General features: G+C 35.4%; 1 protein-coding gene across 1 annotated transcript in view; it reads right to left on the reverse strand.

The window, feature by feature from the left end:
- Positions 1 to 285: 285 nt before the first annotated feature.
- Positions 286 to 14,561, reverse strand: part of ntsr1 (neurotensin receptor 1 (high affinity)) — a 39,395-nt gene continuing 25,119 nt past the window's right edge. Inside the window, exons 3-4 of the mRNA XM_053482069.1 lie at positions 5,625 to 5,709; positions 286 to 5,101 (exon numbers count right to left, since the gene is read on the reverse strand). Of these exons, the coding sequence (XP_053338044.1) occupies positions 4,852 to 5,101; positions 5,625 to 5,709 (335 nt within the window). The 3' untranslated portion in view covers positions 286 to 4,851. The remainder of the gene's footprint in view (positions 5,102 to 5,624; positions 5,710 to 14,561) is intronic.

The following is a 14,561-nucleotide window of genomic DNA, read 5'->3' on the forward strand; positions in this document are numbered from 1 at the left end:
TTAGTTTTGTTAAAAAATACATCAACAACTAATGTGTTTTTTAAAATACATTTTACAATTTGGAACAACGTTTAACATTTTGTGTAGTTTTTTTGGGAAATGTTTTTATGTTTAGCTATACGTAACAAGTAATTTAATTTGTTTGAGTAATTATTTTGACTTGCACAAACACACACACACACACACACACACACACACACACTTGCTCAAAAAGCAGGATAATCCAGCAAGGAACTGCATCTGTTCATGATTTAATATTTTTAATAAATTCACTGTATTGTCTTCACGAAGATTAGTTCTACACAAATAAAAGGTTTTCTGATGGACCAGAAAAACAAAAGACTGATCAGTGTAACAGTTCAGGTTTAGTTGTATTTTCTGGTAATACATTCAGGTGACAAACAAACAAACAAAGGCCAAGCTACCAGACCAGATTACGTGTGCCTTGGCTATAAGAAGAATTGATATAAAATATATATGATATTTACTTTCCTTTTTAATTTTTTTTAATATTACATTTACTAATTCTTTTTATTGGCTTGCTACTCCTACACCACCACATTCCTGAATTTAATATTATTATTATTAGCCTATTATTATCATTGTTGTTGTTGTTGTTGGTAAGGTATTTCAATCAAATTTTATTGATCCGTTCTGGTACATAATATATTTTATTATAAAAATAATAAACCAGAGCTACATACTTATCTGCCTATAACTTGGAGCACTGTAAAAAAAAGTTTAAATAAAATAATATAATAATCCAGAAAAAAAGTTCCATTGTGCTGAAGTCTATAGGCAGAGCAGCAGAACTGGTTTTACTTTGAAATTTATTTTGTACTACTCTGACAGTAGCATAAAGATAACTACACAACATATAATATAGTTACAATGTAATCATAAATTACAGTACATAAAACACACACATTATATGTTTACAGGTAAATTACACATAGCACAGACAAAATATTTTAGACAGTGTATAAATAATAATCATAGCATGTAAAACCACAGTTTTCTCCTTTGCATTGACCAGCTATTAGCAACCATATATGTACGTAATTGTTAGTTGGCAAAACAGAAATGCCTTGTATTTTCCTTTTAAGACATAATGATTAGTACATTATATTTCGTGGCTAGGGATGGAAATTGCAATCAAATAATAAAATAAACGTATATCTATATTATAGATAATGGATATGATCTTTCAAATGGGATTCAGTTATCATGAAAGCACAAATGGGTTAACTCTGCATTGCAGTGCAGCAGGAACATTTGCAAAACTATTTAAATTCAATAAGTGTAGTAGAGATAACATTCTACACACCCCTGTTAATATTAAAGACTCATTTATGACTCATCATACTGTATATTAGAAGTACAGCCTAGTATCCACAAAGTCAGTTTAATGATTTTGTGTAGTAAAAGGCCAGAAAATGAAAAGAGGATATATATGTGCTATGTTCATCTTGGTTCACAGAGGTATTTGTTCACAAACTAATGCATCTTTTTTGTACCAGTTGCCTTTGGGAATACGTAATTCTTGGTTATCATTTATGAAGGTTTGGTATGCGGTCATTAAAATGTTATACAAGTGTCACATAAATCTATCTTATTTTATTATCCCTAAATAAAATTTAAGTACATAGACTGATGAAACCATCTATTTTGCTAATGAATTTCACATAAATAACTTCAGAGCATTCACTTAAAAAAAATAAGGTGCAGTATTTTACCACATGCTGGTAAGCAACCGGTGATTACAGTATGAAAGAAAAAGAACCTTCAGGAACTACATATCATATAGCGCAAAAGTGGCTAGCTAAGTATGTTGCTTAAGAGTTTTAATCAACTTCTGCATCTTGCTCGTGTCTCATGGAGGTATCTCATTTTAATAAACATTATGATTTGTTCTTGCACACACACACATACACTAACAGGCACACACACAGTTATGAACCATGCTCTCATATCCTGCTAATACTTTTCCTTCTTGTTCCGCTAACCTCAGTCAGTCAATCCTAGCAAGAAACAGCCTTCATGGGGAACAATCTTACCCCCCTCACAGTGTAAATCTTTTTTTCAGTGCCTTCTACAGTACATATCATATCTGTTAGTTTGCATATCAGATCACTCATTTTCTTAGAAAGTCCTGACAAGTTATCTGTCTATTTTAATGATAGCTGCCTTTTTGTCCATTACTAGAAAAAAATCTTTCAGGTTGATAGATTCATAAATTTGCTGCAACAGAGTCTTAATGATGTGTTACGGTCTTCTGAAGCATTCCCTGTGCATCACAGAATTAGTACATTTAGTCCAAATATGTGGCCCACAATTATACCTTTCATTTACCTCAGGGATTTAATCAATAAAAGTAATCAATAGAATTTGCTGAACTGCTGAGGAATATCTTTGTTCTTTGTTTTTATTTTCTCCTCTGTCTTAAAGCAGCAGTGCTTTAAGCTATGCAAAATTGCCTGGAGTTGCAGTAAAGTTACTTGAATTGTCAGGTTAAATCTTACTCTGCTCTTAGTTTAAACTGCACTGCTGCATTATTAAACTTTTTAAACACACATTTTGTCAGCTTTAAAGAGGAACTATTAAGAAAATTCACCTTTTACCACTTTTGGGCAGTCATGTAGGTGTCTAGGTTGTGTACATGCAAAAAACATTAGAAATATACATCACCTTCCTATTCATTTTCTTTGCATTTGTATAGTTGTGTATATGAGCTAGTGCCCCAGCTTTTAATCCTATGCTTTTTTTTGGTATAAAAATATAATAAAAATCTAATCTTAGCTGGTCTCAGTACCTTGTACAAACACCATATAACATTTTACACTGTGCCATTATTTTTTTTTATTAACAAAAATGAAGCCCAAAATGGGCAATACTAGATACACCCTTACTGCTTCCACAGGATTAAACATGGTGAGTTGCAGGCAGGTGCTGTTAATCATCAGCCCTTGATTAATTGATCATCAGCAGGTGTGCAGACCTCCATAAAAGCAGAAGTTTTCAGCATTCAGGTGTGTTGCCAAGAGGGAAAGACATACTGTAAGCAATGGACTTACAGAAGCAATTATTGCTGCACATCAATCGGGATATTCTGAAATTTTCTAACCATTTAAAATTCAGCACTCAACAGTAAGATTATACACAAGTGGAAAGCATTCAAGACAACTGCCAAACTTCCCAGGATTGAACATCCCAGCACAATCACCCCAAAGTCACACTGTGCAGTGGTCAGAAAAATACAAAAACAGAGCTACATCTAAGAGCCTACAGACCTCATTGAGCATTTTAGCAGAGAATTCTAGAGGCAAATGTGAGCCCATGTGACTGACAGCTAAAACTGGGTCGCAATTCAGTCATGCAACAGGACAATGATCTGAAGCACACATCAGTCAATCAAGGTTTTGGAACGAACTAGTCAAAGTTTATTCCAACTGAAATGCTGTGGCAGGACCTTAAAAGAGCTGTTCTTAATAGAATGCCCAATTCCCTTAATGAACTGAATTTTACATTATTGAATTTACTTTATTACAATTTTGTTGTAATAAAGGTGTAAAATGTTGTAAAAAAAACAACAACAACAACAAAAACAAACAAACAAAAAAGAATTAAAAGAGGGGGCACTAACATTTACACATGTAAATATTTCCATCAAAAACAAAATCATCAGATTGGTCCATTGTTTGTTTTTCATAATTCGTGATGAAATAAAGGATGATAATTAAGACCCTTCTCCAACTTGGGGCTCAGCTCCTCCCAGGAGTGCCCTTTTTAGCCAACTTGCTTTGTGAAGTAGAGCATTCAGTGCCAAAAGCATGATCTGTAACTGTAAACAAGAACCCCAAACTTTCTTTTAATTCTTTTTGTCTTTTTAAGTGAGTGGTCATTGTTTATTTATGGGGAAAATACTCCAACAGTTATCTTCAAGATTGGATGAGTGTCATAAAAAATTTTCACCTCAGATTCCTTCCTGAATTTATCTAGAAACCATTAGTGTTATTTGTCGTTCATTCTAGCTACATTTACAAAAGATTGTTTGTTAAAAGTAGGCATACAGTCAGGCTAATGTTGCTAATGGTAGCTTGGATTACACACTAAATCATAGTAAAAGGTAATAATTGGTTCATATTTTATAATATACATATAATACATTTTTAAAATTAAAGTTACAAAATGTTTGTGTCAATTATAGATCTTGAAATTGGCCAAAATTGGAATTGACAGGTCAGACTTTTTTTTTTTAAACTTGTATCAGCCAAGAACATTCCAATTGTGCACCAGAGGGAAATAAATTAATTAATTAATTAACTTATTAATTAATAAGCATGCAAGAATGCATAATATGTTGCATTTCAGTCTTTCAACTTTAAAAGGAGTATAATAGGCAAGATATCAATGTGCTTTCCTAATAATTATTAGTGGTCCATATTTAATGTTCTCAAAGGGGAATGTAAGGGGTAGAGCCATTTTTGATACTCCTTTTAAACTTCTAATATAGAGTTTGCATAAATATGCATGATAAAATAATAGGAGAATTAAGCATAAACCGCATAAATATACAGTACCAAATTTCCCCCAAATCGTTTTTAGTTGTATAGAAGTTAACAGTACATACATTATTTGCACAATGTCTTAAAAACTGAACCATCAATACTTGTCAATTTATATATATCAAGAGCCTTTGTATGTGTAGGTCTGCAATGATGCCAGCCCACAATCTTGCCTCTTTCTTCTAGTCACTTAGACTCTCAGAGTGACAACTAAAACAATAGGAAGTAACAACAATATCACTAATAGCATCAATTTACATTTAGTGTCATGTAGCACTGACACTAATCAGTACACAGTCTCTTTAATGACATTGGTAGAGAAAGTGTGGTTACTGCAGATGCTGACAGAGTGTCTGGTAAGCATGCGGGTTTCCTCCTTACGTCGGCATGGCAGGAAGAAATTGTGCAGAGTAGAAAAGAAGATCTGACGATAGTTGGTTGAGACAAGGTTGTACAAGACAGGGTTGATAGCTGAGCTTACATAGAACAGCACATTAGTAATCATGTAGAAGTAGTGGTAGAAGTCATAGAGATTGCTGAGCCACAGAGAGAGAGAGGGAGAGAGAGAGGGAGAGAGAATCTTATCAACATACACGTAAATGTGTTTGTGCCATAACTGTGTAAGCTAATGCAATTTTTTTAAAATCCAAAACATTTTTAAAGAGGTTCAAGAATTGTATGATAATTTAGAACATCATATATTTCTATCTTAATAACGTTCACATTGATGTTCAGAGCAAAACACTGTATCTATGCATGACTATGAAAGTAAGTAAACCCCTGCTGTAGGAGAGATTATCTAGTCCCAGCTAATTACATTCATTTAAATTTATTTTTGGATTCACCCTAAGTTTTAAAGAATCCATTCCTTGTTATATGGACTGTTACAAACAATTCCCTGGCTTTAAGAATAAAAAATATGTTCATATTGCATCTATTTATTTGATAGGCTCCTTATGGTTTTGCTGATTCTGTCAGTAGGTAATGAGCCGGCAGTCATTTAAACTGTTTATGATGTAGATTTTTACAGTTTACAGTGCAGAGCCTTTAAATACTCACTCAGTCCAGTCAGTCACATAACAGTACATCAGGCGACGGGCATGATAGGGCAGCCAGCAAACCACAAAAGCAATAACTACAGCTCCTGTGGAAAATAAAACGGAAGATTAAACACAGTTTTTTGTAAGAAATTTGCCTGCACATGTGGTTCACTATTTATGCACAGCCTTATTGCTGACAAAACAATGATTATCAGGAATGAAAAGAAATTTATCTGGCACCGCATCCAACCGCCCATCCTAGTTGTATAAAAGGCACATTAATCCCATGCATTTATGACAAATGATTTATGCAAAGAATACAGGACTGCAAAAATCATGAGCTTATTTCTTTATATTAGCTTATTTCTTTATATCCCTTATTTCTTAAAATTAAAATAAATTATGGACATTATTTTAAAGAAATGAAAACAAATGTTTTATTGTAACAGTATTGCAAAGTGGATAAAGATATAATAAAAAAATTGGTCATTGCAGCAACCTTATTTTCCCTCTCTTCTGAATGCCATATATGCCCATGCCATGACACTACCTCCAGATAATGTGGTCAGGATGCTTTGAAACTTTCCCGTCCATTTTTTTGTCTTTCTATCATTCTTGTATAATTCATTCTTGTTTTAGAACTGGGCATGATTTTTTTTTTATAGAAAAGTATAATTTAGGCTTTTCGCTCTTGAGTGTTACCAGTGGTTCTCATCTTAAAGTAAACTGTCTATAATTACATTCGTAAAGGCATCTTTTTATTGTAAACAAAAATTATAATAGTGGTGCTAAAATGTGTTCAATTAAATCTGTTAGTTTTATTAGTCTATCAAACTGTCCTGGCAAAGACTGTCCTCTTGTTTAACTCTTGTTTCAACCATCTACTGTAGCTCACGATTATGTTGAAGAATTCTGAGGTTGTCCTCATTTTATACTGTATTATTCCACCAGTGTAACAGTCCCAGAGACAAGAAAGCAGCTGCAAATTTAAGTTGAAAATAAAGGTGTCAACTTTGGAGTAGGGGCTTCTTTCTTGAAAAACAGCATTTTAGTCCACTTAGTCCAAATCCAAATATGCGCTGCCACTGATAAAAATCTCATTTATACTCATCTGTTCTGTTTATAACAGCATACTGTTTCTTTCCATTTTACAATACTAATTGTACAATAGCTACGAACATTATTGCAAATGTTCTTGACATTCTTTATTTTTTTCCTAAGTAAGAGATGCAATTAGCCTCTGAGGATTTTTCAGGAAAAGGTATTGAGATTAAGTTAAGTCGGATTTGTCACATATACATTACTGCACGGTGAAATTCTGCTCATTTGCAAGCTTGTTAGGAAGTTGGGGTCCGACTGCAGGGGCAGCCATGAAATGGCATCCCTGGAGCCGACAAGTATAAAAGCCTTGCTAGACGGCCCAACAGCATCAACTTGCGGAGCTGGGGCTTGAACCTCTGACATACTAATCAGTATCACAAAGTCTTAACCACTGAGCTACCACTGTCCCAACTATGTATATTTGTATTTATTAATTGGACGCAGCTAGATTTATTTCAACTAATATTTGACTTTTATGCCTGTGACTGCTAATTGATTGACCCAAAATACTTGAATGCTTTTATTTGCAATCATATTCAGGTAATGATTTCCAAAAAAAGCGTTTTAAAAACCTTCTATAATCATCAATGTGCTGCAATCATTTGTATTACTTATATAATTAGTAAATAACAAACAATATTCACTCTTAGGGATGCAATTACAAAGAGGATGATTTGAACTGGCCTAACTGGAAAATAACCATAAGTAATTGGATTAAAAACGCAGGTCATAAAAGTCAAAGAGATAAAAGTTAATTAAACCATCCATGTTCATTTATGAAGCAACCTGAAAGGCCAAGCAATTCAACTGTTCAACTGTTAAGTATTGAAGTATTAGCACATTTTTTGGGGATTAGGTGAAATAAATATGTTTCCATTCTCCTTTAGCTCAGTAGTTGTTGTTTTTACATTGTCAACAATATAAAATGATGAGATCAGAGTCTTCATGTTGTGTGGTTAGTGTCAATTTTAAGGAATGAATACAGTGTAGTTGAACATTATAGCTATTTAAATTGTTCCTGTCCATTTTAACCAGATATAAACAACATGAATAATTTATGAAGCTCTTACAAATTAGATTTCCACTGCGCAAACAAGAATATTTTAAATAAATGGATTGGTTTGACGTCTTTGCAAAGTTATTAAGCATGTGAATTGGGCATACCACTCTCTCTCTCTCTCTCTCTTTCTCTGGCTCTCTTTCTCTCTCTCCTCATCTTTGGCATTTTCTGTACTTGTGATTAATTTCTCTGTCAATATCACTCTATGGACCTATAAAATATGGAACTTTTTTCAGATTAAAACCCTTTTTTTGCATTAGATATGTCACAACATATAGCAGTTAAAAATAATTAGTTCAAAGACTAAAAAAAAACATATAATACTGAATGTGTACATAGAATGCAACACCCTAGTGGGGTTTGAGAAAAGATCACATACACGTTGCTGCATACAATGAAAATTTTTTAAAAATTCATGAAACTTGTGATTTTTCAGCTGTACACCTGTATGGGCCAGTCTTTGCTGTGAAATGCCATCAGGCTTTTGGTAAATAAGATGCCATCAATTTCACACTGGTTGCATGTCGTATTGGTTGATTGGGACATTAGGACAATAGTGGCCTATCTAGCTGCAGCTTTAGAAAGATCCAATAGCTGGCACTATATCATCCAAAGCACCCTGTGCCACAAGTTTGCCACAACATTCTAATGCCATATTATGTACGGAGTGGGGAATAGCTGGAAGCCTGTACTGTACTGTACTGTACTGAGCAATAACACCAGCATAGCTGATTAGCATAGAGAACTAAAAACTCAGTTGCATTTGGATTTTTACACTGTACCTTTATTTAAACAAAATTCAACTCTGCAAGCAAATACTTCTCTTGTAAGCTTTTGGCTTAACAGAGCAGGCAGGCTTTTACAAGGTTTTTAATTAGGCTGAATTCAATTTAGGGAAACATTCAATAAATGGAGATGGATAGAAATGCCTCTAGAACTTTGTGACCCCACAAAAAAAAGCAAGTCTTCTCCTTGGATTGCCATTAATTAGATGCTGGCTTACAGATTTACTTTACTGTGGCTCAGTGGATCTGTGTGATCTATGGTCTCTGATTGTCAGGAAACTGTTCTTGCAGGAAATTACATAGCAGTTAGCCTATGGCATCAGTGACCCCACAGAAACTAGGAAGAGAGTGCTGATGATTTTGGTAGATTTGTAAGGGGAAAATACTAAAATCTTATAATGCAGGCCAACATATGATTTATATAAACATTTGTGTGTGTGCGTGTTTGTGGTAATCTGGGCAACCTTCACATATTCAAGAATGTATTATAATCACAAGTACAGTAATACCATTTCATGACTTTCATGCACTGCATAATATTATCATTACATTTAATGACTTTATTCCAATTTCATGAAAAGACTCAGCATTTCTTATACCTATTTATGGGGAAAAAACATTACTGTTAACTTCACTGACCAATGAATTATTACTTTGATTATTAGCATTATTATTTTTCTTATCACCTAGGATAAAGAGGGGGCTTGCAGCCAATTTTGGGCATCTGAAGCAAAAGTGTGTGACACTGCCCTGTGATTGTGACGCAGCATGAGTAACAGGTCGAAAAGAAGTGAAGGTTATCTTCAATTATTTGCTCCATGACCCCTAGCTGGTAGTTTTCGTGCCATGGGGTGTGATGTTAACTAGTGGGTGGCAATACCAAAGTACAAATCAAAAAAAAAAAAAAAAGAATCATTACAGCTAATTAAAAAGCTGATATATGATTAGAAATAGAATTGATTAGGCTTATGTCAGTTTTCCTGGTGTGTAAAAAAAAAAAATTCAAATACTGTCCTGACTCGTCCTTATTAGCCCTAATAATTAGTTGAGTTGCTCTTTTTAGTGTATTGGTAAACTTTTGCTATACATATTGTCTTGTTTTGTGCTTTACAATGTCAGTCTTAGTTTTTCCACAGTACATGTTTAAGGTTTGTGTTTTAAGATATTTGATTGTTTCATTTGTACCTCACTTCAAAAATCTGCACTTACATCTGCCTTCTTCTCCATTTCTTGACATTTAGTGGCAATAACCCTAACATTACCAATGCTAAAAGCTTTTGTAGAAACAGCACAGTCTTATATTAAAGAAGATTTTATATATAAAGGACAAAAAAAATGCTTGTTTTTATTTATTCTTATCTTTATATTTTACATACTTTTTAATTTATTACTATACTTTTCTTATATATATCTATATATATATATATATATATAGTTATATATAAGAAACATATAGTAATAAATGAAAAAGTATGTAAAATGTAAAGATAAGAATAAATAAAAACAAGCATTTTTTTGCCCTTTAAACCCATAAGTCCATATTGCCCAAGCAGAATCTTTGTCTTTCATGATCTGCCATATCAACTTCGATCTTGCTTTTACTTTATTGGTGCCTGTTATAATAAAGACCACCGCGGGGGACATGAATGTTTTTTCTTAAGCCCTAAGCAAAGTAATAACCTTTCAATTAGTGTTTGAGACTCAGATACACAGTTATCACAGTAGGCAATCTCTCCATGATACTTTATGTTTGTCTGTAAGAACAGCTCACGTAATTACAAACGCTATGATTCCATCCCTAAAATTCTTTTAGCACAGGAATGGTTTGACTCCATATTGTATATCTGTGGAATAGTAATGATTTATAATCACATTATTCAATGTCATTAAAATGAGGATGGGTTCCCTTCTGAATGTGGTTCGTTTTAAGATTTCTAGATGCACCCCAGGAATATCTGAGGTTCTCAGTCCAAAATCCATTAAAATAAGCCCTAATCAAAGTTACTCAGTTCCTTATGCTTGACTTTTATTCTGCTTACAGTTCAATGACTTTAAGATTTGACTGTTCACCTGCTGCCTAATATATTTAAACCCTTGACAGGTGCCATTGTAATGAGATAATCAATGTTATTCTCTTCACCTGTCAGTGGTTTTACTGTTATGGCTGCTTTGTGCATACTTAGCAGATAGTGCTATGTGTAATGATTTTGTGGAATTAGCACATTAGCAGAATTCCAAACATATTTCTTGAGTGAATAGAATGTCTTTACTTAAACATTTTGAAGTTTATGTGGGTGAAAGTTGTGTACCTCTCATTGTTTTTACAGACCATAATCCTCTTGTGTTTCTCTCCCGAATGTGCAACCTTAACCAACGTTTGATGCGTTGGTCATTGTTTCTTCAAGAATACAACCTTGATATTCACCACAAGAAAGGAGTGGAAAATGTGGTTGCAGATGCACTTTCCAGGGCTTGTAAGTCTGATGTTGGTGACTGTGTGTAATACTGTCTGACGTTATAATAATTTACAATCCACTGGTTGTAAATTTGGTGATGGGGGGTGTTATTTATTTTATGTTGTGTAAACATGAACTGTCATACTACAGTATTTTGGTTTCTTTCTCTCCTTTTCTCTCGTCTAACACACGGCCAGCTTGATGTAGCTCAGCTGTGCCTAATTGCACCAATCACCGCTGGATCCACATTGGCTAACGAGGAGAGCTCTTTGGAGTTAAAGGCTGCAGACACCTGAAGGACGAGGAGGGCAGTACTGTGGATAGGTAGTGTAGAGCAGAGTAGCTTAGGAGAGGGTGCCCTCCTGTTTACTGACCAACTCACCAGAGACTATTGTGTTTTCTCCTGTCTTAGCCATTAGCTTGTGTGCCATTGCTAGTGCTATGTGTTAGCTTGTTTGTGCTAAGGTGTTAGCTTGTGCTAAGTGTAACTTCACCAGTTGTCATCTTTTTGTAGTTATTGCTACAACTCTGTTCCTACACTTGTCTTGAACTTAAGTGCTTTATGGTCTTTACTTACTTACTTTATTTGGAGCTGTAGGGAGGAGGACGCCATTTACTTTTGTACCATCTTTTCTCATGTGTTAAGTTAGTAAGGGAGCTAGGTAAGACTTTTGTTGTTTATTTGGTATTTTCTTTTGTGAGGTTAACCAGCTTTCTTTAAAACTTAGTTAGAACTGTTATGTTTGTTATTTTGGCCTTGTTCCCTCCTGAAGTTTGTTTTGCTCCCTGGTTTGGATATTTGAGTTTGTAAATAAAATCGTTTTTTTTTTGGCATCTGAGATTAGTGTGTTTTGTGAAATTTAACATTGTATTCTTCATTTTAGATCAAAATCTGCTATTTCAATTCATTTTGTTACTTCCCTTCCACCCCTAGACTAGAGGGGAACGTAACACATGCTACACAAAATTACATCTGACAGCAGTTATATGTTTGCCTACTATATTACACATATGGTGGCATAGTGGTTTACTGGTTAGTAGTGCTCCTCACCCCTCCACAGCTGGGGGTTCAAATCTTGTCACCAGTCATGTTTGCATGAATTTTCTTCCCAAGCTTGTTGGGTTTCCTTTGGGTACTTCGGGTTTCTCCCACAGTTCAAAGACATGGCCCAAGTTCTCTGAGATAGCCTTCAGACCTTCACATTCCTGATTTTACAAAGTATAAGTGGTATAGATAATGAATGAATAAATGAATATTATATAGTATACATTATTAGGGACACCTGTAAAACCAATTTATAAATGTAATTATTGAGTTTGCTAATTGCCATGACCCTGAATACAGGATAAAGCAGTATAGACGATGAGTAAGTGAGTTTGCTAATTGCTTGCTGGTTTTAGTATGTCAGAAAATGCTTATTTCCCAAGCTTTTTAAAGCAAAATAGTCTGTAGAGATTGCTTATAATGCTGCACTGAAGAAGAAATATTCACTAAGCAGGAGGCCATGTAGATGATACACTTAGAGAATGAAAAGATTGGTTCAAGCTGACTGAAAGGTTTAAGTGTCTGAGAATGTGGATGAGGCTAGTCTCAGGAAAGATCCAGAAGCAAAGATTCATGTGCGCAGGAGAAATATCCATTAATGTTAGACAGAGTAGTGAAAGAGAGAAAGAAAGGAGTTACAGGAATCTGGTAACACTTATGTATAGAAATCTACAGTCTTCTAACTCTTAGAGCATGTGAAGATCAAAGGCAGTGAACCAGAAGCACTTCTGCCTTGCAAAGCAGTGGACAGTCTCAAAATCCTTACAGCAAACAAAGATCAAAGTCAGTGAAAAAAGTAGTACTCCCCTATTGCGATATCTGAAATACTCTGATAATACAATCCTTGGTCGGCTGGAGCTTGGGTAGAGGAATAAAATTAAATGGACCACTTTGAAGGACCAATAGTCAAAATGCAGGTACTGCCCTCTGAACTAAGGAATTCAGTAATGAAATTGATGGTGATGTGTGACCATGGGTGATAAGCCAGCCAGTGATTTATTGCAGAATTTGCTTCTGGTGCAGATGTTGCTTTGAATCTAAAAACATCCTTCTTTAAGGTAGGCCAGACAAATTGCTTGGTCCTGGTTCCTGATCTTGTGGCCATCTTACACAAGTCTCCACATCAAAGAGAACTCTGGCCTTATTTTCCCACGAGAGGGAAAATATGGTCTTATTTGATGGAAGACCATGTGATAATGAGAACTGTTCATAGAGAGCATCTGGCTCTGTGTTTTTGGCTCCAGGACAACTGAAAAATGTGAAACTGAACCTTAAAAAATGGGACCACCTGGCCTGGTGGACATTGAGTCTTTTGGCTGTTTTCAAATACTTTTTTTGTAACCCATTCAAACTATGAAAGGTCCCTGTTTGACTGCCAGAAGTTGTCAGTTCTCATCAATGTTAGGCGCATCAATGTTAAGATTAAGAGCACACCCAAATAGCACACTGCTAAAGGGCCAACGCTGGGCCAACAGCAGTGCATATTGTGGCGTGGGCGGGGCGGCGGCTGACGACCAGCATGCCTTGCGGGGATGTCGGTGTGTTCACCATGTTGGGGAAAGGTGTTTTGGTTAGTGGCTTCGGCCCTGTTTGTGTGTGTGGGGGTGTGACGTGTGAAATGTGCTCTGGTTCAGGCTGAAGCGGAATTGGATGTAGGTTCCTGAGTGAAGGTGCTGCTCATGCCATACCTGCTGTGTGCCTAACAAAGTACTCCCAGCCATTGCATTGGGCAGCATATAAGCTCACTCGTCTCTCCAGCATTCTTTCCGGCGTAAAAACGCTACAATATGTTGGGTCAATGTAGGCATCATTGGCTGGCCCAATGTCATTTTGTCCATTGACCAAAAGTTGGCCCATTGTTTATTCTCCATTCAAAAATGGAGAATAAACAAACCTCAGAGATTGTTTTAAACATAGAACTGAGTTAATAAAAGTATTGGGTGTGTGCCCATAGCAAAACAACTAAATTATAACACTAAGAAACTGATGAACTTTTTTCATCAGAGCCTCTATTTTACTAATGAAAGACTTTTCACTAATAAATGACTTTTTCTGAATATGTAATACCTATCGACACCTGACTCAGGTGACACCGGGACTCCTATTGATGTCTCAGCTGTTCACACCTATACACTCCCCACACATCAGCGTGGGCCTTGCAAAACCTTGCAAAAGCAATGTTTATTAAGTGAGTATATCTTTGTGCTCGGTTTTTGTTTTTTGTTTGTGATTAAGTATACTACGACCGAAATAAAGCTGCTCATCGGCGTGCGCCCCCCCCCCCCATAGCTCTCGCGTATGAATGAAAGAGCGCTGGCTTTGCTTTTAATATAGCGTTTACGGCAGAGGGGTAATTTTAACACATTACACCCTTTATTGTGAAACTGGCAACCCAGCCTGTTAGTTAAGAGTGCTGCGTTCCGATTTGTAAGTAGTTTCCGAGAAGTAGACTGCACAGGAAGCACACTTTAAAGTACACTGATGAACAAGATGGGCTTGGTGAGGTCGG

This window comes from Clarias gariepinus, chromosome 22 (assembly GCF_024256425.1).
Source record: "Clarias gariepinus isolate MV-2021 ecotype Netherlands chromosome 22, CGAR_prim_01v2, whole genome shotgun sequence".
NCBI classification, from domain to species: Eukaryota; Metazoa; Chordata; class Actinopteri; order Siluriformes; family Clariidae; genus Clarias; species Clarias gariepinus.